This window comes from Melanaphis sacchari, unplaced genomic scaffold (genome assembly GCF_002803265.2).
Source record: "Melanaphis sacchari strain LSU unplaced genomic scaffold, SCAv2.0 Contig22_pilon_pilon, whole genome shotgun sequence".
Taxonomy (NCBI): domain Eukaryota; kingdom Metazoa; phylum Arthropoda; class Insecta; order Hemiptera; family Aphididae; genus Melanaphis; species Melanaphis sacchari.
The window spans coordinates 1,371,199-1,395,096 of NW_020271107.1; the positions used below are offsets into that span (position 1 = coordinate 1,371,199).

Below are 23,898 nucleotides of genomic sequence, written 5' to 3' on the forward strand. Positions count from 1 at the left end.
ACTCAGAATCAAAAATAAACATTATATTAGATAAATGGTTCCATAAGAATAACAATTTAATTCCCATTTGCTAATAATTTAATAAATAAATTATCACAACGTCCTTACAGAAAATTTATCAATGTTTTATGCAATCCATAGGTACTCGTTTGTATTATGAATTATGATCCATCATTTATAATAGGAATCAATGTTGGATCTTGGGGCTTCAGCGCTTCGCCCCCCCCCCCCTACAAACCACTTAACAGTCTTTTCAATTATAAAATTACTTTAAATTGTGTAATAACGCATTAAAATTGATTAAGTTAATTAAATAAGCGCAGATTAGATTTTGTATTATAAAAGTATTATCTAATTAACATAAACGATTCCTAATCAAACGATAATAAAAAAATAAAATCAATAATGTTTTCTTAACAATTTCTTTCATATTTTTAGGGTTATGTGAAATAGAACATTATAAGGTATAAATGGGTTAAATGGATCAAAAATAATGTTTTCAGGAGCCCCCCACATTCAACCCTTAATCTACCACTGACAGGAATAAGCATTTTACACAAGATAATAGCTAATCTTTTAATCAAAAAATAGGGCTTTCATTTTTTTTTTTTAAATAAGGTGATTTAAGGTACTTTGTCTGTACTATAGAATAAAATATTCAACTCCGATATTTTAATTATTGAACTCTATAATATCATTATAAGTATATGATGTTAAACATTTTAATGTATTTAATATGCAATTAATAATTCACTGAATCTACGATTTAATTAATCAGAGGAATAAAGTCTAATCATTTGTCATTTTGTAGACAAACAATATACACAAAACTCAAAACTGTAAGCAACGTTAGCATTAAAAATTAATTTTTTTTGGCGTATTAAAATTATTATCTGAAATTGAACTAAGATTGGTAGTAACTAGTAACTAGTAACTACTAACTAGTAACACTATTGTAGAAACAGTAGAAACTAGAATTTGAAAAGTGAAAAAATTAAATTTTATTATCTCTTTTGTACTATAACCACGGTCTTAGAAGATAAAATGTCTATTCTAAGCGACCGAATTGATTAACGTTGTTAAATAGGGAAGTGTCCCAACCTTATCTTCTAAAACCGTGATTACGACTACCATGTTATAGGATTTTGATTACCATGGTTATCAATAATGTTAACTGATAACGTCAAAAATAATGACAAAAATGACAAGAAGATTTTCATATTATTATGATAAAGTAATATCTGCAATCAGTGCAATCCACGTCTTTGATTTGTTGTCTAAACTCTTCAAGACTTTTAGAGTTTATTTTATACTTGTTAATGATTTAAAACTATCTAGATCCGTGATTTAGTGTCTTGTGATAAATAAATGAGTACATATTATTATATAACTTATTACTTATTTACCGTGATCAATAAATTTATGTTCGTTATCAAAATAATCATAAAGTAAAATGTAATACGCTTATGTTTAAAAGTTTGAGAATTATAAAAGTTGTTTAATTTTGTTGGATCTTGTATGCTGTTGAATTACTATTTTACTTATACGTCTACAAACTAAAAATGTCGGGTAACGAATTTTCTATATTTCAAAAAAATAATATGGATAACTCGTGTAAATCAACAGATAACACAACAGACTCTAATTCTAAAATGGCAATATTAAATAATGGCATTGATGAAACATTTAACAAACTTGTTGAAAATGTTTTTCATTTCACAATGATACCTATATTGGATAAAGAATATGACACTCCAGTTATTTATTTACCAGAGTTATTAGAAATATTAAAGTCTAATGTCAATAATGGAAAAGAATTAGAAATTCTTGAACAAGCAATTTTTGAACGAACCCTATTGGCTGATCCAAAAATGTATTTATTGAAAAAAAAACACAATATATCAATTACCTCAAATACTATTGAAAAGGAGTGCATTGTGTATTTATTTCAATGTTTCATTGAATTGACTTTTGCTAAACAAGAAAATCGTTATCCATCGATCAAAGAAGATATTTACTCAAAAATATTTGGTTTTTTGTGTACAAATGTATCTACTGCACTCAAACAACCTGATCTATATAGCTCTCAACATATTAATGATCAGGTACTTTTTAATTATTTTTAAGAAATTATTGAACATGAAAAATGAATTAATTAATATTAATATTTTAACTAAATAACAAATCTAAGATACAATTTTGATACAACATTTATTGTATCAGTGCCAATAAAATGGTAAATATTTTAAATATTTACTTATTTATGACCAAACTATAAAACCATATTAAATCTGTACTAAATTAAATATTACTCATGATAATAATTTATTTTATTTCTAGGTTTTAAAAATATTTGAAACTAATATGGCATCTTTTGAAGATTATGTAAAATTTTTTACGTCTGTTAATAAACAAATTATTTTGGATGAAGATGATGGAGAGTCACAAATTAAATCTATATACCAACCAATTCTAAAGAAAGTAAAAGAAAAAATATTACAATCAAGAATTATATTTTTACCGCATTGTGAGATTGCATTATTACAAGTATTTTCTGCAGAACCATTATTAGCTAATGTAAGTACTAAAAAAGATTGTAAGTTATTTTGGTATTAAAGTCAGAAATATTATAACTTGTCGTTGTTTTATTAAAAAAGACTATTGCTATTAATGTTATTTTCTCTAAGAGAGGATTTGTAAATGTTATTGGTTGTAAGTGTTATTTACCTTTTTAGTATAGGTTATTATTATACATGAAAAGTTTTAGCACATTTTAATTTTAAAGATAATATTTAGGATAATGACCTTTTTATTAAAAATATTTTATTTAAAATCTAAAATGTTGTACAGTGTATAATCAGCAATTTTGATAATATAATATTTTAAAATAGAAAAGAATAATTACATTTATTGAAAGGCACTTAGTAGTACTATTTGACCTTGAATTAATTAAGTTTTAACTGAAAATTTTTATTTTAATAAGTCTTTAAGCCAATGTCTTTATAGGTTTTTATGTACATAACCAGGAAGAGAGATAAAGAATAATTGTTTATCAATTATTATAAGTTATAGAGTACTATACTTTAGCTAAACGATTTAGAGATGGAATCTATTGGTCTTTATGAAATTTTTTTGATGAAATACCGAGGAGAGGAACGAAACAATATAATTTATCTCAAACAAATAGATTGATATGTCGTTACAGTATTAGAGGGTATCTCTATACTGATCAAAGTATTGATTGGTATATGATGAGTTGATTAAAAGAATGAGTTTGGATTTAAAAAGAGATATTAGGAGGTAGAGTTAAGAACCATTTTTAAATTATTTAAATATATTCTAAAAATACATTTTAAATTACCTTTTAACACATAATTTTTACTTTAAATTCTTCTTTTTTTTTTTTATAGATGTTGATTGATGATTGTTACGTACCAGATACATCTCCTGGTTTCCATTACACAAATACAGTGCTTGGAGCTATTTTTGCAATATCAGGTTTACCACAAACACCAGGGGGTAGATTTGAATATTTTCTAAAACCTATGGAAGAAGTTAGTATTTTCTAATTTTTGTCATAATATATTACTTATTTCTATAAATGTTTATTTTTATAGTTATCAGGTTCATTGGAGAGTAATATATGGTCTGGTTTAGAGTTGTTACATGTTCAATTACATAAAATATTTTTGTACCTCCTAAAAGCTGGACCTGAAGTAAAACATAAAACATTATCTTGGTTGGGAAGTTGCTTGGAAAAAAATATGGGACGCTGTAAATTATGGAATATTGAAATGACTATGTTAGGATTTATTTCAGATGGATTTGCATTAAACTTAAGTGCAGTTCTTTTAAGACTGTGTCAACCATTTATTTCTAATACAGATAGTCCAAAATTATTAAAAATTGATCCTACATATTGTGCTGTAAAAGTAATAAGCTAAAATTGTTAATAACTGACATAAGCTTTTATCTAATATATATATGTGTTTAGGTTCATAATAATGAAGAAAGTAAACAACTTGGAGTACATTTATTAAAATTAAATGAAAGCACTATGCTTTTACCAACTGATGCTGAAGATTCTAGAGAAGATGATAATTCTTCAAGTCATAGACCTGTAGCTAAAGGACAGTTCAATTTTATTACCGAATGTTTTTACATGACACAAAAATCTTTAGAAATAGGTTTTGCTCAAGTGCAAGAAAAAATGACAAATATTAACCAAGAGTTAGCAAGGATGCAACAAACTTTTGTTGATGCTCAACAATCTGGTTCAGCTACATCTGAAGTAATGAAACTTATTAATGATCGAATGGAAGGTGAAATGACAAAGTAAGTAAATTTAATTGATTATTTAAATAAAACAAAGTTTTAGCAATTATTGTTTAAAAATTTTTTTTCAAAAATATAGTGTTTACTGATATGAATTATAAATTGTTTTAGTGTTTATTTGATTCAAATATCCTATAATGTTCATTATTTTGTATAAATTCAAAGTCTTATTGCTATTAAGCTGTAGCATTCAAATTTTCTGTGTTAATTCTATAATTTTATTGTTTTTTTTAATCTTGAATTAACAATTTATTTGCTTAATTCTAATTTTACGTATTTATATATAAAGAAAAATTATTTTACTTTTAGCTGCATTGTAATTTAAGTTACCATGTTCTAGTTTGACAAATTCTATTCGATTGTAATAATATTAACATTAACTACATAATAAATAGTTATTAATAAGCTAACAACAGGCGTGTATACAAAGAGGGTTCTAGGGGTGCAACCCCCCTTTATTTTCAGGAAATAATAATTACATTATTTATTAGTTTAGTTTTATTAATTGTCCACATTGTCATCGTAATATGAATTTGTATATATCATGTATGAAAATTTACAATCAACCCCTCCTCCCCCCACAAAAAAAAAAAAAAATAAAATAAAAAAATAAATATGTACTCGCTTGTATTAGTGAATATAATAATAAACATAATTCACAAATAATATCTTATAATATATTTATAAAATGTCTCAACGGAGTTAAAATAAAATATATCAATTTTGATATCATTAGCTAATCACTTGGTTCCAATTAAAAGAGCGTTCATAGCATAATTGTTTCTATGTAATTTTTTATCAAAACTTAAAAGTATTAGTAGACCTAGTTTAGTATTGAGGGACATAAAAATGCTTAAAGTTAAGCAGTTAAAAAGCAGAAAAAAAACACTAAATTAATAGATACAAATTTTTTTAAATTATATTTAAAATCAAAATTACGTAATTAAATGATAAATAATGATGTTAATTATTCTGTTATAATTTAAAAATATTATTGATTGAAACTTAAAACTTTTACATTTATCATATTATTTAAATTTTACTATTCAAGTTAACATTTTTAATTTATTTTAGGATATTATCTGTTTGTTATATTATGTACATATTTTTGCTATTTTATGGTATTTATAGAAAGATATTATTACATTTTATATTATATTAGTTGATATAGTATGGCATAAATACATATTATTATAATAATTAAATATTACTAATAATAAAATAAATGCAATATTTCTGAAAAAATGTACAGAACTAAAAATTAAATGACTTTAATAGCTATATTAAAAAAAATATTATAAAATGAATTTAGTGATATATGATGATACTTGATAGATTTATCTTTGCTTATAATTATTTTTTGTGTACAATGATATATAATTGAATTCAAATTTAACCACTCATAACAGTGATCCATTTAAAATTTAATGTACAGCAGAGTTAGGTTAGGTTTTTTCTCTTCAGACTTGAGTTATAAAAAGTTGTATTATATATATTTTTGGTTTGTTTTAACTTACATTTTTTATAAAAATACATAATATTGGTTGTTTTAGATATCTTTCAATGAAAGCTGCTCTTTTAGAACCATCAACATTACATCTTTTGAGTCAATTTCAAAAAGCAACATGTGTCTGGCTTACTCAAGTTGTGTTAGATGTAGATAAAGATTTTCAATCAAATAACCTTCAATCTTATTGTCCAAATAAATTCTCAGTTATTGAATTTCCATTGCCAAGTATTGTTCCTCCTACATTAAAGTAAAGTTTCAATTTTATTGTTAACTATTTGTACCTTACTAAATATAATTGAAAATAATTATTTATGTTTTTAGATGCATTCCAGAATTTTTGTTAGAAAATATTTGGCGATATTTAACATTAGTGCGTCGTTTTCATTCACGCTCTTTAGAGGAACCTGGTTTTTCATTAGTTAGTGAATTATTAAATGCTGTTTTAATTTTTATGACATCTAATAGTCGAGTACGAAATCCACATTTGCGAGCTCGTCTAGCTGAATGTTTAGATTGCTTATTACCACACAAGGACGAAGATAGCTCTGTAACAAATTCAATAGGATCATATTACAGAGAGTTGTTATTTATAAGTCATCCACATCGTAAACAAGTAATTTATTAAAAGAATTAAATTCTGCTATATTATTAATTAGGTTTATTACTAACATAACTTTTTGAGTCTTATATGTTGCAAATTAAATTACAAACCTGTTTAATATAATATATAAGTAGATATTAACAGTTTAATTTTTAAGGCACTTTTTATTTTTAAACAATATTTTTTATATATATTCATAATATTTGCTTGTATTGGAGGTCATTTCTCTTGTGCTTTTAGATTTTTAAGATCATTTTTGAAAACTTATCTTAATATTAGATATGTCGTACAGGTACTCACTGACATTAAATAAGCATCACTAATATATTGTCATGCATGCATATTCAGGTTAAATTTAATTCAGTCCTAGTAACCTAGCACTGAAAGTTATATTGTTATAATACTTATAAATCATAGATTTGAAAAACATTGTTTCTATTAATAATCTGATTAAAATATATTGTATATTATTTTGAAAAATTCAAGAATAATATAATACTAAATTCCTTTAAGAAACTGCCAAACCTACTTATTGTATTGTATCAATATAATGTGATACTTAAAGTTAAAATGTTTGTAGCTTTAATATTTGAGTGAATTGATTTATTAACAAATGTAAAGGTATAAATATTTTATTATTTAAGGCATATTATAAACTTTTATTGATATAAATTTTAATTTGTTTTATAACCATATAGAAATATAATAAATTGAATTGCTCATAATTTACACTAAAATTCAATTATCTTTTATTGCCTATGAGATTTTTGATCGGAGATGGCAAATCAGTGGCATGCGTGCTCCAGATGGTGGGGCATACATATTAAAACACATAAAGGAAATTAATAAATACAATAATTACATTTTTTCTTATTTTTCATGATTTAAAGGCATACAGGAAAATGTATAAAAAAGAATCAGGTCGTTAATGACAAGTGACATTAATGCAATTTTTCATTACTATTCACTACTCTAGATTTTATTTTAAATTTTAAACATTTTTAATAAATTAATAAACTGTAATATTTTATCTATTAACAAAAAATTGTTTATCCTGAACATATTTATTGGGTTGTTTGTAAACACACACATTTTCTTAAGGGTACTTAAATATTTTTTTGGATAAAACTTTTTTATTTAAAGTCATCCTAACATTTATAATTATTTTACTTATCTTTTTTTTAAGATTGTCCATGCTTTATTGGATGTGTTTGTGGGTATTGAAATGACTGGACAGAGTGTGGAATTTGAACAAAAATTTAATTATCGCAGACCTATGTATGTTGTAATGGATTATTTGTGGAAACTAGAAGAACATAGAGAAGTTTTTAAGTATTAAATTTATGTATTAATTATTAATCATTAATAAATTTGGTGTGGATGATATTATTTGTTGTCATTTGTGAATTTGGCATTGTTTCTAAATTTTTTTTACGAGATAACCATAATACTAAAATGTTTTATTATTTAATGAACAATAACTTTGACAACATTATGATTAAATTATTTATGTTTTTGTAATGTTTAAGAATTATTTCAATATTTTTTATTTTAAATATTTAAAAAATTTTAAACCAATTTTATTTTACAAGTTAATAATAATACACAAATAATATCTTCCATTATAAATATCTTGAGAAAAAATTACATTTTTTTAATATAATTAATATTATTAATTTGACTAAATATTAATTCTTGTAATACACTTTTTTTTTTAAGGTTATTGGCTAAAGATGCAGAAAACAATATGGAAGCAGCCTCTCCACCATTATTTTTAAGATTTATTAATTTATTAATGAATGATGCTGTGTTCTTATTAGATGAAGCATTAACAAATATGGCCCAGTTAAGACAAATGCAAACTGCTCAGTAAATAAATATATTTATTAAAGTTTTATCACTTTAAACAATTATATTATTACTAATTAATTAATTCTTTAAATTTTTTATAAAAAGTTAAAACTGGATAAAAATTAAGCAGGATAAATAATGTAAAAATATTTTCATTATTTTACTATAAAAAATATAACATAGAGATATACTTTTAATTTAATTTTATCATTATTCACAAGGATCAAATTTTTTTTTGTGTTTGACATGAACATGTCTTTTTTTGTTAACTTTTGGCTTACAATTTAACATCTAGGTCAATCTGGAATTATCAAAAGGCAAATCAAATATTAAAGATTTCATCAACGCCTCAAACTTGTGCATTAATACATGATCTAATGTTTCTGCTTGTAAAGCTGAAATTGCTCAATATTTTTTAGATCTATTTGTTGAATTTTAATCAATTTTATTTATTTAATAATTACTCGTAAAATATTTGATTTTTTAAAACAATATGTTTTACTGTAAAAAAATAGGTGTTATAAATTTCTAATATCTACTGACTACTGTGTTTCTGTAAAACTGTCAATTTAAAATTGTGTTTAATTGTAACATAATATTATTATCTTTAAATTTAATTTAATTGACACATATTAAATTTTATATTAAAAACAACAACACAAATATATTAAGTTATATAAATATATAAATTCAAACAACACATTGTGTTTTCTTACTCAAAAAAAGATATAGAATTCTTAAATAAATACAATAATGCTTTTTAACTATTTTATAAATTCAGAAAATTTTTGATTTTTTTTATTCTGTTCAATAACAGTGAATCAGGCCAATGGAATAATTTACCTCAAAGAGAAAGAGCACAAAATATGTCATTATTGCAACACATCGGAATGATTGCTAGGTAAACAGATATATTTTTTTTAAATGCTAATTTTACAAATATTGATACATGATATTTACAGATTTGATAATATTCTTGGAAAGGAAACCATCAATACATTTAAATATCTTACATCAGAAATAAAATCAATATTTTGTCATCCTACAATGGTCGATAGAGTAGCAGCTATGTTAAATTACTTTTTATGTCATTTAGTTGGACCCAAAAAAAAAAATTTTAAAGTAAGTTTTATTTTATTTACATGTCAGCTGCCATAGGTATTGTTATAAAAATTTTTTTTAAACATTTATATTAATTGAATATCAATATTTGAATTAATCATATTCAATTTAAATATTGTTTTTAATAATTTTAATTTTTCTTAATTAAAATTTGAAATAATAATACACTACTTATTTTCAAATATTTTAGCAAAGTAAAAATATAAATAAATAAAATAAAATAACCAGTAACTTATTTATTTTGTACTTTATTAAGTAATCAATAATAAATTGGAAAAATAAAATTGATATAAAATTTGTACTTACATTTTTATGTAGGTTAAAGATATGAAGGAATACAAATTTGAACCAGCTGAAATAGTTTTGAATATTTGTATGATATATGTTCATTTGGGGGATAGCAAAAACGGTGACGAATTTTGTTTAGCTGTTTCAAAAGATGGACGATCATATAATCCATTACTGTTCAAACAAACTGAAGACGTCTTAGGTATTGTATATTCAATTTTTTTATAAACTAAACTCAAAGTATAAATGTATTTTTAAACTTAATCATTATTCAATTATAGTTATCCATTCTTAGAAAAAACAAATTTTTATTATAAAAATGATCAAATCCAATGGGTCATAAATATTACTATTAACTTTGAATTTGTAAATTTCAAAAATACTATATTAAATTATAAAGTAGTTTAAGCATGCTTAAAAATTTACTCTAATATAATACTGAGAAATTCTACATAAACAAATGAAATAATTAAAATTAGTATTAAAAAGTTTTTTTTTTTACATTTCCATCAGCAAATTATATAATATTAGTATAATTTATTATTTGCTAATGCTATTTAATTAGTCGTCTAAAAACATTTTATCAAATCATTTGAACTGATTTAATTTCTTTATCAATATTACATTATCTTCATTATTTAAAATAATAGTTTAATTGTCAACTCTTACTATCATTGTAAGTATTTAGTATGTTTAACAGTAATATAATAGGTGCACTTAAGATATCAGTCAAAATTATTAATAAAATATAATCTTTGGTAATATAAGTAAAACTTAATATTCTTATAGTTTTTCATATTTATTAAACTTATTATTTGTTAATTTTGCAATTTTTATTAGGGTTAGATAATTCATTCTTTTAAAAACTTCTCATGAAGCTGTTTAGTAGTATGTTTAACTATTTCATAAACATACATGAAGTCATAGGTAACAATCTCGTAGCACAACATTTATATATGTTTATTTCCTTTACAGAATAATAGAACATGATTATACCATTTTAGGTATTACAGTAGTTATATTTGGACTCATATAAATTAATTATGCTCTATTATTTTAATATTACTATGTTAAATTTTTCTTTGATCTTTCTAATCTTAGTAAACACATAATTATTTACCACCCTTAAAATTTTAGGCGATGTAGTCACTCTATAATAAAGTTATCAATACGTTACTGAAACTGTATCCTCAATAATTAATTCAAAATTAATTTGTTTTATTATACATAAACTCAGAGTTAACAATTTATATTGCATACTTAAAACAATTAAGAATTTTTAGAAATTTTAATAAGATTAACTCTTATGCATTATCTTATTTCACCTATTGCCAAAATTAAAACCCAAGAATATTATCTAGTAAATTTAATATGGTTCTTTCCTTTATTCACATTTTAAAATAAAACTGGAAATATTCACTAAATAACATTCTTACTATCAAGTTTAATAATAAGTCATTTGTTTTTTTGTATATTCCTATATTTAAAATTTAAAATAATAAAAAATATTACAAATTATTACAATTTTTGAAATATATATTCCTGTAAAAATGTATATTTTATGAAAAAAAATGTTTATGCTCATGATGTGTATATTTCATTTTAGCATACAATATCCTAAACTTTGGTCTAATTTTAGTTTAAAGATCAAATTGTAGTATAAAAAATACTAATAATATCTACAGCTAACATGTGGGTTATTAGTAATAAGATAAATATTTTGTTTAGTATAATACTTCAAATTATATTATAATTTGTATTCTTTATATAATGTAATCTAACTCACATTTTATTTGAAATTACTCATACATTTTTATGAATTTTTTCTTAACTGTAAATGATAGATTGTATTATAATATTCTATTAAATTCCTATATTAGTAATTTACATTTTTAAGTTTATACCTATACTATTTTATCATTATACAAATTTCATATTTTTCTTATGTCTTATTCTGTTAATATTAGTGATATAAATTTAAATGTATGGATAATTTATTTTTATGAATATGTACTGAAAATATGCAAAATAATAATGATATTAAAATGTAGAATTTAAAACAAATTTTGTCTTATTAAGCAATTAAATTAAATAAAAAATATACTATTGTGTAATTATATAAACCGACTAAGCCTTATTCATAGTTATTAAAGTTTAGTTTAAAAAAAGCATCATATCACAATTATTCATACAAAAATTGTTTAACATATACTAAATTATACATTAAAGATTGTAATTATTATATTGCATATGGTAAGACAAATTTTATTTAAATTTTGCAAGAAAATATTTAAAAATGTTTTCTTTTTTTTTAATGGGCTTTAGCAAGAATTGGAGGAGCATCATTAATTGTTGGAATAACTAATATTGCGCAAAGAGTATCACAACTCGCAATACAACAAAGTAATGATGAAGAATTATTACTTACAGAAGCTCCTGACAACTTTTTGGATCCTATTATGTCCACTCTCATGTTAGATCCTGTCATTTTACCTTCAAGTAAAATGAACGTTGATCGATCCACAATAGCTAGGTATATATTATATACATTTTACTTTTTATATTAATACTTGATTGCATATACTCTCACCATTTTTTTAGGCACTTATTAAGTGATCAAACTGATCCATTTAATCGTTCTCATCTGACTATGGATATGGTAATAACAAATAATGAATTGAAAAATCAAATTGACGAATGGATTAAAAACAAAAAATCTCAAAAATGAAAAGTAAAAATTATTATTTTGGATAACATAATTTTTAAACTAAAAGATATAAAATTAATCTATCATTTAAATGTTTACAGTATTAGGTTCTTCATTATGTATATTGTACATAAAACTAAGAACAATATAACCGAAGACACTTCATTAAAAAAAAATTTTATTGTTAGATTTTCATATAATTTCAATGTATTTTTATGAACTATAAATATTCAATATACAGATTATTGGTGTATGAAATATTTCATTTTATGTATATTATACTATTATTATTATTAATAAACTTCAATTGTTTTTGTTGCTTATATATATATTGTCACATTATATATATAATATTGTATTATAATAATACAATATAACTATTACTTTTGTTCATTGTTTAAGTTAAATGAAGCTTGGAACTAATTTTTTAAACCTATAAAAGCAATGTAAAAATTATTTTGTTATATATGTATTACTTTGTATTTTCATAGCATACACAGAATCATTAATTTAAATTAATGAACATACTTTAGTGTAATTATTTCAAAAGTAGCATTTCACACAATTTAATTTAGTTAGATAAATTACATCATAACTTTATTTTGTTCTAATATTTGAGGGTAGAACAATTGTTGTTTACCTAGGAGGCCTTCTACTCAATTCTATAAGTATATGGTTTATTATATACTTATAAAAACCAGCCTAACAGTTATTAAATCATAATTAAACAATTAATAATATAAACTTTCTTAAATTTATTATTTTTATTTTAAAAAAATCATCCTATATTTACAAATAATTTTTGTAAAATAAAAATTAACCAAGTAAATTAATATGAAATGCACACAGGATAACCTAATCTTTAATTAATTTAATTAGTAATATTCTTTTACAAAACTTATCATATATTATACTGCCGTTTAATAATCAACTTATATGCTTTTAAAGAACAGAGGAGAGCACATTAAATAAACAATTAAAAAAATTATTAATATTTAATTCCAAAGTAACATTGAATTAGTACAGTACTTGTACAAATATGTATACTATAATTAATACCTTTACACCATGTGAATAAATTGAATGAGTAATTATTATATTTAAAATAATTTTTTTTTTTAATTATTTAAAAGAAAATAATTAACTACAACAACTTTGAGGAGTAGGATCATCACCTGATCGTTTAGTGATACCCACTCTAGTAAATTCTTCAGATATTGTAGGATGAATCCCAACAGTATCCTTTAAATGTTGAAAAGTTAATCCAGCCCTATTTAAAATAAAAATATTACTAGTGTTTGTTAAAAAATAGATTAATAAATGTATTTACTTTATAGCTGCAGCATATCCTTGGATTACTTCACCAGCTTGAGGCCCAATAAAATGCATACCTAATACTTTTTGTGGTGCTTCTAAAAGAGTTATAACTTTTAAATAACAGTGTTTAACATTTTTTTGAGGGATGAAGAACTCGGTAGGCTTATAGTAAGCATGGTACACCTAAAAATTATATTAAATAATTAACATAACTATAAACCTTAAAAATAAAAAATAGCAATACTCAATCAATATTGATCATGCATTAGTTATAATGAAGATATTATATTCAGTGTAATGAAAATATCAAAATCACCTTAATATTTATTTTAATTATTAATACAATAAAATGTATTTTGTTTCTATGTAAAAATATATTGTAAGAAAATAAATAGCATAATGGAAATGAAATTTATAACTTATCAATAATTGTCATAAAATTAGTACATTTGTTATCATTCTTGAGTACAAAATATAAATATTATTAATCAAATTGATAATATGTAGAAGCTGTTTTTTTTGATAGTAGGATCATAATATGATAAAATAAACTCGTATTGAAGACTTAAATTTTTGAAAACTCAAGAATTCACAAATATACAATTTGATATCTTAACATTATAAAACATAAGTGTTAAATTTTAAAGAAATAATATTAAAAATAGCTAGAATTATCAAACATAACAAAGTAATAAATTATGTATGGATAAATTGAAATCCTGAATCAATGAATTACTCTAATATAACAGAAAGCAACAAAATAAAAAAGCAATAATTGTATTTCAGATAGATTATAAATGTGTAAAAAAAATTGGACTATTTCATAGAAAAATACTAAAATACCAATTTATAAATTATTAATGTTTGCACACAATACTGGTTTTCAAACTTTAATAACCACTCAATATAACTGATAGAATTATTAGGCACGGAGTGGTGTGGAAATGCTCAAGGAAATCATGTTTTTAACAAAACGCAGTACCTTTCTTTTATAAAACAAACTATATTATGTATTATTATGTATTATCTATCACTACTTGTCAATGCTACATACTTCAATTTTATCTTCAGTATATCTATTAATCGCTTCTTCTTCTGTAAGACCAACACAACCATACTCAAGGGGTGAAAAAATAGTTGTAGCAATATTATCATAATCCATTTGTTCTTGAATGCCATTGTATAATCGTCCAGCCAATAATTTACCAGCTTGAATTGCTACTGGTGTTAGTTCTGGTCTTCCCTAGAATTTAAATACAAATTAAATAATTAGTTTGGATATTAATTAGGGTTAAGACGTTGTAGCATTTTGCATACATTTTTGGTAAATCTAAAGTATGGCTAAATGAGATTTTCACTTAATGAAGATAAAAAATACACTATTTATATTTTGCATATCTTTTTTTTTTTTTTAATTTTTAGGTTGTATTATTGAGTTAATTTATAAAATTTCTTAATACGATTAGTACGTTAATTATTTTAGGTGTTTTTTTTTATAACAAATGCAAAACAATTTAAGGGCATATTTTATAGTTTTTAGAGTATATCATCCTAATCCTAATAATAATAAAACTAATGTCTGTAACTTATTTATTATTATTTTTTTTTTTTTTTTTTTGTGAACTTATTTTAAATACATCATTATTTTTACAAATATAATATTTACAAATTGTAAATTAAAATAATGATTTTATTCAAAAAAAATATTATTTTAAACTAAAAAATGATAAGTATAATATATTTTTGTATTATATTTAATTTAATATTATAACCATTGATTTTGTAATACATAGAATGGTTTATTTATATATTTTAATATCAATGACATAACAGTATAACGTTGAGTCTCACCAAATATCATTTAATATTTTATAAATCAAAAGTGAGCTAATCCCTTAAATATAATTTAGTGAACTGTCCAATGGTCCAAATAATTTTGTTAAACTATACAATTAATCAACTTTTCATACAACTCAACATAAATATTGGAAATGTATAAATGACAAAAGTTGATAAGATAAAAAATATATTTTGAAATTAATTTATTGAATTTTAATTAAAATATAATCATAATAGTTATTTAAATAAATATATTTGGTTTGACAGAAAATCAATAAAAATTATATTTTATAGTTATGATTTTACATTTAAAAAAATTATACATACGTGTAATACATCACCGACTGCATATATATTTGGAATATTGGTCTGTTCAGCAACAGTGATAAATTTTCCAGATTCTGGATGAATTTCTAATCCAGCAGCAGATGGATTAAGCTCTTCAGATAAAGCTTTACGTCCTACAGCTACAAGAACTGTATCAAATTCCCCTTGACCATTCTAAAACAAAAAAAAAATACTAGAATTTTTCAAATATCAGTTGAATAATACAAGTACTACTTACTTCATCGCCATCCCATTCTACTAATAATTTACCATTTGGCTGCTTTGATACTCTGGTAGGTATTTTTTTAAGAAGAAATTTTACACCTTTATCTTCCATTTCAGCTTGAACTAAATTTACCATATCCCTATCAAAACCTCTAAGAAGCATAGATCGAACCATAACAGTTGCTTCATATCCCAATCCTTTTAAAAATCCAGCACATTCTAATCCAATATCTAAAATAATAATTTAATGAGAAAATTAAATTATTTAATAACATAATAATATTAAATATAGCTTACATCCAGCACCAATAACCAAAGTATTTCCTGGTGCTGTGGGTAATGAAAAAAGGTCATCACTAGTAATACAATATTCTTTACAGCCTGGGAATTCTGGATAGCGTGGACGTCCACCAACAGCTATTAAAATATCCTTTGCTGTTATTCTTCGTTCTTTACCGTTTTTCATCTTTGCTATAACTGTATGTGCATCTTCAAATACACCATGTCCATTAACATATTCAATTTTTCTTTAAAAATTATTTCAGAATTTAAATTTTATTGTAATATTAAATACTATAAAAATAATAATAATAATATAAATACTTGTCTCTTAGTTGTACTCTTGTAACCCAATTAACAGATTTGATATGATTTTGGACCGCTTCTACTAAAGATTCCCAATTAAATGAAATAGGATCTGGAATATTCCATCCATAACTTCGAGCTTCCTAATTTAGCAATAATTAAATTAAGTTTAGTATAAATAAATAGTTTAAATATATTATTTGGTATACATGTATTGATTCTCCTAACAATGAAGCTTGGTGCATTAGTTTTTTAGGTATACAACCAACATTAACACAAGTACCACCTATTCCCCAAGTGGTACCTCTCTCTGATGGAATAACAAAATCTAAAACTACAACTTGTTTTCCAAAGCTTGATGCTTCTTTAGCACATGCTAAACCACCAGATCCTCCGCCTATTACTAACAGATCAAAATCATACTGTCCACCTAAAATAAAAATAAAAATGATTAACATTTAAAAATATAAATATTTGAGTAAGCTGTTATATTATATATGGTTTATTAAAAAACTTATTTTATTTTTAGTTTCTCCATGAAAATTGATAAAATTAATTCATGAAGTTAAAGTAAGATTCATATAAAATAGAATAGAAAAGCTTTCACGAAATAAAGTAATACCTTTATTTTAAAATAAAAAATTTAATCAATATTGAATATTATTCAAGCAAAAAATAGTACAAAAATATATTGACTAACACAAAAGAATCGTTTGATATTATAAATGTATCTATCCACAAAATTGATGATCTTTTAAGAGATGTTGAAAAGTGATAAGAGAAAATTGGTATAATTAAATAATTAAATTTTTTATTACCAAAATATGTGGAATTGAGATACTTACTATTTGACATGTACATAGCATGTCAAATAATATAATCTACCTAATAGTTAATATTATAATTTAAAAGAAGCTAATAATAAAAATAATATTTTTTAAAATTATTTATAATTAATACAACAAAAATAGTATTAATATAAATTAACTTTTCTATTACAAACCATATACAATATTAAAGCTTATAAAAGTTATAGGTTTAATTATTTACATAAGCTAAATTTTCTTAAAAATCTTTTATTGCTATTTGTAAATGTTTTACAAATATTTTGATTTTTTTGAAAAATTTTCGAAGATAAGGATCGAATGAAAAACATTTCAATAAAATATTTTATTTCATTTATTTTTTGATATAAGCTGAAAAATATTTATAAAGTTTAATAAAAAAAATTAAAATTAAAACCATATATTATGTAATATGTAACTCGGTGATTCATGATTGTAGATTGCGTAATATGTGTTATTTATTAATATACATGTATATAGTTATACATACAAGTTATACACTATATAGTTATAAAAACGACACAAATATAAAGAAGTCTGATAAGAAACAAAATTCATCAGTTGAGGCAGGTTTGTTTAAAAATAAAAAGCCAAACCCATTATCTGTTAACATGGTTCAGAATGGTTTCCAATGTTTTCATTCTATGGTTATACTTAAAAAGTTAAAGAGCACTACTTAATTCGATCGACTTAGAAAACAAAATGTGTTCCATATTGGTTACTGGTGCAAATAGAGGAATAGGACTAGGATTGGTGAAACATTTATTATCAAATCAAGCGTTTAAAGTGGAGAACGTATTTGCGACATGTAGAGATATGGGAAAAGCTAAGGTAATTAATAATTATATACTTACTAGGTACAATGGGAGCCATTTTAAAGTATTAAAAATTAATATAAAATTCACGTTTTATGGTAACTAACTTACAATTGGTACAAATGAACCACAAATAACTTATTAGTAGATTATACTTTTAGTCAACTGTTATTAGTTCAATGATTGAAGTTACAATGGATATAGACCCAAATTCGCATTAATAAAAACTCATATATGAATAAGGAAATATAATGTAATGTACCATAAACCCGATACTAAACGGACTGCTCTGCTCCTCCATCCCCTCTTCTATCATATCTTTTGGCCAACATCACGTTACTCAGTTAAGAAAATATCATGGAATAATATATTTTTCTTTTTCTTTTTTGAAGACTCAGATTATTTTCAAATATTTTAATCAATAATATATTTATTCATATAAAAAATAAAAAATAAAAATTTATATAATTTATTAGGTTAATAAAATACACTTAATTATTGAATTTCAAAAAATTTTAAAATAATAATTAATTTATAATTATGCATAATATTTCATGATTTAGAATTTGTTTTATTATACATGTCAACTGTTCATTGGTGTCTATAATTAATAATTTTTGTAAAATTAATCCTTTTAGTCTTTTGATTGACTTAAAATGTTATTATGATGTAATCTGTTAAGAAATTTTGTTTTAGGAATAAGTTGTATTAAATGTAGTAAATGATTGTTTATAGGAAATAGAGATACAATATGGGTATCAAGGTTTTTAAAATAACTATAAATATTTATATTTAGGCAAGTTTTAATTAAAAAAAAATTAATTGGTTATGTAATTTTCAATTATTTCATGCTAAGAAATCATATCTTTTAAAGGACAATGTTATCAACCAAGTGTTTTGATCTAAATCAATATATTCAAAGAATCAATAATTATATTTAACTATTCAAATAACTTTTTTTACAATTGAATCAACAATGTATATTACATAACATCATAATAATATTTTATTTTTATTCTAATCATATTCAGTAGAATGGTATCATCTATTTTTATTTGTAACTCTATCCTTTTTTTTTCATTATTATTATCACCTTTTTATAAGCAATATTTAATACATTGATTGACTGGACTATACAATTAGTTCTTATTTAGTTATCATGACCTCTGCTCTAAATGCACAATCAAATTTTTAAAAGCAGCTTTTAATTACCTTATTAAGTTAACATACTTACTTATAAAAAGCCTTCTCTAACATAAATTGTTAAAAAACATATCTAAATGTTTATTCTTTTCTCAAGTACCTATAGTATAATTCAGTATGAGATTGGGCGTTCGACATTAGTTTAAGAGAACATTGTATCAGTGTTTTCTCCGTTTTATTGATGTACACTATAGAGAATTTGCGCTTAGTAAAATTTATTTTATTTTGTTAATTTTAATATTATAATCATTTTACCTACTGTCAAACTCAAAGCTAAGAATATTTTTTAGGGGTTCGTTGATATTTTAATTTTGAATTGAATTGTAATAATAAAAGCCTATGTGATAATCTAGATAATATTCTTACCTTTAAGTTTGATTACCTATAGATTAATTGATTCTAATATTAAAACTAATAGGTAACAGCATATAATGGATTCTATAGAATGCAAATTTTTGAAGATTTATGTTAGTGAGGCGGAAACAATATATCTGTGTATGAAGTCCTCTTAACCTTAATTTATAAATTATAAACTAAAACCTTTTAAAACAAAACAATTATCAATTTCTTCACATTCCTATAGAATATGAATACATGAATATTAGGTTAATAACTTTTTATTTATTTTAACAAACATTTTTAGTAAGGGACAGAGTTTTATAATAATTTTCAAAATATATCTAACATTACTAAGTTAAATTTTAAAATCCAAATATATTACATTAATTTTTGCATACAAAACCTATTATTTTTTTTATACTTATATTTTGAAATTAATGATTAAAATCATCATTTTTTAATATTTACTGACATCACACATAAAAAAATAGTTACAATATAAATATATATAATTTTAAATTTTATCAAAGATGTAATAACATTTTAAATAAAAAAAATAAAAATATAGTTAAATATAAATCTAATTTAAAAAAATATTATTTTTTAATTTTTTTTGTTTAAAAAATATTTGTGACATTTTGGTTATTGGCTTAAGGTGTTTACTAGGCTTATATTTTTGTATTTGTAATGCTAATATTTTAATTGAAATAATTCATTCATGACATAATTTTATTTTAAAACATCTTGGTAATTGGGATACATGGTTTTTAAAATCTTACATAATATTTGATATTTATATTATTAATTTAGTATTTTGATAATTTTGAGTTAATTTAGTTTTAATCTTAGACTTCTTTAGTTTTATGTGAGTTTTACTTATTTTTTTATTACATAACATACATTTATTACCTTTTTATATTATTCTAATATACTAACCTATTTTTTTTAAGGATTTTATAGTTTGAATACTCACAACTTTTTTTAAATTATATTACTAATTTTAATTAATTTATCATAATAGATTTTTTTCCATCAATTTTTTTTTTTTTGTATTAAGTTATATATGTTTTTCAATAAATTATATAAAATATATGTTATTTTACATCTAGACAATAGAATACAATTTTCATTTTTCAGGAATTAATGGAATTAAAAAAGAATCAACAACTTCATATTTTGGAAGCAGGTAAATAATTAAATCTATATTTTCTTATCCTTTCCTTTTTACTTGCAATTTTAACTATAATTATTTTCCATGCAGAATACAATTATTTAAATATATAATATCTACCAACTTATTTAATTTAATATTTTCTTAATAATTTATGTTAATATCTTAGGAGAGTGTTTTGGGTGTTCAAACACCCCTGAAATATTTGTTTATTTGTATAATTATTTACTTATTCAATTATTCTAATGTTAATCGTTTATACTTTTGGACAAGTATAATATTACATTGTGTTTGTGAAAAATCGGCTAAAACAAAATAAAAATTTAATACTAACAAATTAAAATTTTAGTATAATTTGAAAAAAAAATAAAAATACTTAAACAGGATTTATAATTAAAATAAAATTCTTACCTATTTTGTATTATTGGCATATTTCCTATTAAGTATAATTATTGTGTATTTCCTATATTTATTAAAATAAAGTTCTATTTTTTAATAACTGATTTTCAAAAACACCCCAAAACTTTTTTCTATGTATGTCCCTGTTAGATCACCTTATTATTTGAAGCTTAGAAAAATTGTTTAGGATTTTATAGCATTATGTTTACTAATGCTCAGTAAAGACTCAATAAAAAATGTACCTATATAAATTACCTATACTTAAATAAAACACTGTTATTTATTATTAAATATTTTAAAATAATATGCCAATGTAACAATTTATTATGCATATCAGCAATAAGTTTTTTTTTAAAACATTTTATCTTTATAGCCAATTTTTCCACATTTTTTACTGTATTTTCTTAAATTATAAGAAAATTATAGTAACTAAAAGAAAAAGAAAATACATTTTAAAATTTTAATGATGAAATGTTAATAATTACTGTGCTCATCATTGACATATTTCCATTAAATATTTATTAATATATATATATATATTATAAAGATTCATTGTGCACGGTGTAGGTATTACAGTTCTATCAGATATTTTTTCATATGATTGGTCTTAAAATTCTACTGAATGATAAGATTAATATGTAGATGAATAAATGTCATAATATTATGTAAATAACTCCTAATATCTATTGAGTACCAAATGTTTTTATGTTATAAATTTATATTTTATATTTATAGATCTAATTGATCATGGATCATTCTTTAATTTGGCTTCTCAAGTTTCAAATATTGTCAAAGACAAAGGTCTTAATGTCCTGATTAACAATGCTGGGATATCATCAAAATTTACTAGGATTGGCTTAGTAAAATCTGAAGATTTATTAAATCATTTTAAAATAAATACTATTGGTCCTATAATGTTAACACAAGTAAGAATTATGCATAATTTTTGTTTATACTGTAATGTTTAAATTATCTTATTAATACTTTTTTTCAGGCACTATTACCGTTATTAAAAATGGCATCAGATAAAAATAATACTTCTACTGGTGTAAATAAAGCTGTAATTGTTAATATAAGTTCAATTTTAGGTTCCATCACTAAAAATGATCAAGGTGGTTTTTATCCATATAGAACAAGCAAAGTAATGTATAATTTTATTATTATTCTAGATTACTAATTGCCACTTGCCAGTGCCATGCTAAGACCATTTGTGTGTGTGGTGGGGGGATGCTGGGTATATGCTATACTATCTACTGTGATCTGCAAAGCCTGTTGGTATTTTGTTTTTTACTCTTTAAATGGGTATAGTTTATAAACCTTAATTTAAACAAAAGTCAATTAAGATATTTTTACAGTAAAATTACATATTGATGAGTTTAAAAAATAAAAATATATATCCTTTTGATCAAAAATCAGAAGTAAATAAAATATTACGTTAATTTTTGTTATATTGATTAGTAATAAATTTTATTTTTTTATTCAAACTTTGTTAAAATTAAAATATATAAAATTAAATTTTATATATTTTAATTTTTTTTATGTAAATTGACCATTGTTTTGTGAACTTTGTAATTAAATAAAAATTAATTTAAAAAACATTTTTGTTTTATGTCTTTTTAAAGGGAGTTAAAATTTAAACATTTTTGAAATATACTGACATACGGGCATCCCTTTTGAAAAGTATCTGTGGATACTTATGGCTAAGAATCATAATATTATGTTGTCTAGTCTTGTTTGCATTTTGGTACCTTTACCACCATCTTAATCACATATCTATGTATATTTATTATTATTATTTATTTATTTATTCAATCAAGTATTAGTAAATATAGTTTATTTATCACAATATTATGTATTATTATTTTTAAACATGTTAGTCATCATTATTACTTGTCTTCTACGGCTCACTACTGCTAATTCCTATGCATTCTTAATTTTAGATGGTATTAATAAGAAATCAATAATTTTGTTTTTAACATTTTGTATACATATATATTATTAAATTTATATAATTAAAAAAAAAAAAAAATAATATAATTATTTTAAATACCTAATGAATTTATATTTATTTTATTTTAGACTGCTATAAATGCTGCTACAAAATCATTGAGTGTTGATCTCAAAAATAATGGAATATTAGCTGTAAGCGTTCATCCTGGATGGGTTAAAACTGCTATGGGTGGTATTAATGCACCACTTGAAGTTGAACAGTCTGTTACAGGAATCTGCAATTTCTTAAAAAACATTGATCAATCACACAATGGCGGATTTTATGATTTTGAAGGGAAAGTACTTCCTTGGTAAAAATAAATATCAGCTATAATTTTAAAATGTTTAAATTGTATTATTAGTGTTAATGCATATAATTTAAAATTTGATTCAAAACACTTTTTTGTTAAACACTAGAATAAAATAGTTT

General features: G+C 22.4%; 3 protein-coding genes across 6 annotated transcripts; 2 read left to right on the top strand and 1 right to left on the bottom strand.

Annotated features, from left to right (window-relative positions):
• The first annotated feature begins 1,562 nt into the window (after positions 1 to 1,562).
• On the top strand, positions 1,563 to 12,579 carry LOC112594415 (ubiquitin conjugation factor E4 A). Its single transcript, XM_025339183.1, has 15 exons — positions 1,563 to 2,105; positions 2,341 to 2,577; positions 3,411 to 3,554; positions 3,618 to 3,932; positions 3,995 to 4,335; positions 5,889 to 6,092; positions 6,167 to 6,458; positions 7,633 to 7,778; positions 8,166 to 8,315; positions 9,115 to 9,198; positions 9,260 to 9,419; positions 9,738 to 9,909; positions 12,033 to 12,240; positions 12,309 to 12,438; positions 12,516 to 12,579. Exons 1-14 carry the CDS (start codon positions 1,563 to 1,565, stop codon positions 12,433 to 12,435), a joined length of 3,123 nt encoding a protein of 1,040 aa, XP_025194968.1. The 3' UTR covers positions 12,436 to 12,438; positions 12,516 to 12,579.
• An 816-nt stretch (positions 12,580 to 13,395) lies between these two features.
• Positions 13,396 to 18,629, bottom strand: LOC112594481 (thioredoxin reductase 1, mitochondrial). Of its 2 annotated transcripts, none has more exons than XM_025339279.1 (9): positions 17,758 to 17,863; positions 16,917 to 17,137; positions 16,726 to 16,850; positions 16,420 to 16,649; positions 16,136 to 16,353; positions 15,898 to 16,071; positions 14,786 to 14,974; positions 13,745 to 13,914; positions 13,396 to 13,684 (listed from the first exon to the last, which is right to left on the bottom strand). In XM_025339279.1, exons 1-9 carry the CDS (start codon positions 17,861 to 17,863, stop codon positions 13,555 to 13,557), a joined length of 1,563 nt encoding a protein of 520 aa, XP_025195064.1. In that variant the 3' UTR covers positions 13,396 to 13,554. The 2 variants fall into 2 exon arrangements, with proteins under 2 accessions (XP_025195064.1, XP_025195065.1); XM_025339280.1 differs by lacking the exon at positions 17,758 to 17,863 and adding an exon at positions 18,407 to 18,629 and having other exon boundaries at positions 13,490 to 13,684.
• LOC112594482 (C-factor) lies at positions 18,119 to 23,822 on the top strand. 3 transcript variants are annotated; one of them, XM_025339281.1, is made up of 5 exons: positions 18,119 to 18,383; positions 21,047 to 21,095; positions 22,215 to 22,405; positions 22,474 to 22,620; positions 23,559 to 23,822. In XM_025339281.1, exons 1-5 carry the CDS (start codon positions 18,255 to 18,257, stop codon positions 23,781 to 23,783), a joined length of 741 nt encoding a protein of 246 aa, XP_025195066.1. In that variant the 5' UTR covers positions 18,119 to 18,254; the 3' UTR covers positions 23,784 to 23,822. The 3 variants fall into 3 exon arrangements, with proteins under 3 accessions (XP_025195066.1, XP_025195068.1, XP_025195067.1); XM_025339283.1 differs by lacking the exon at positions 18,119 to 18,383 and adding an exon at positions 19,619 to 19,778; XM_025339282.1 differs by lacking the exon at positions 18,119 to 18,383 and adding an exon at positions 20,021 to 20,065.
• Positions 23,823 to 23,898: the final 76 nt, after the last annotated feature.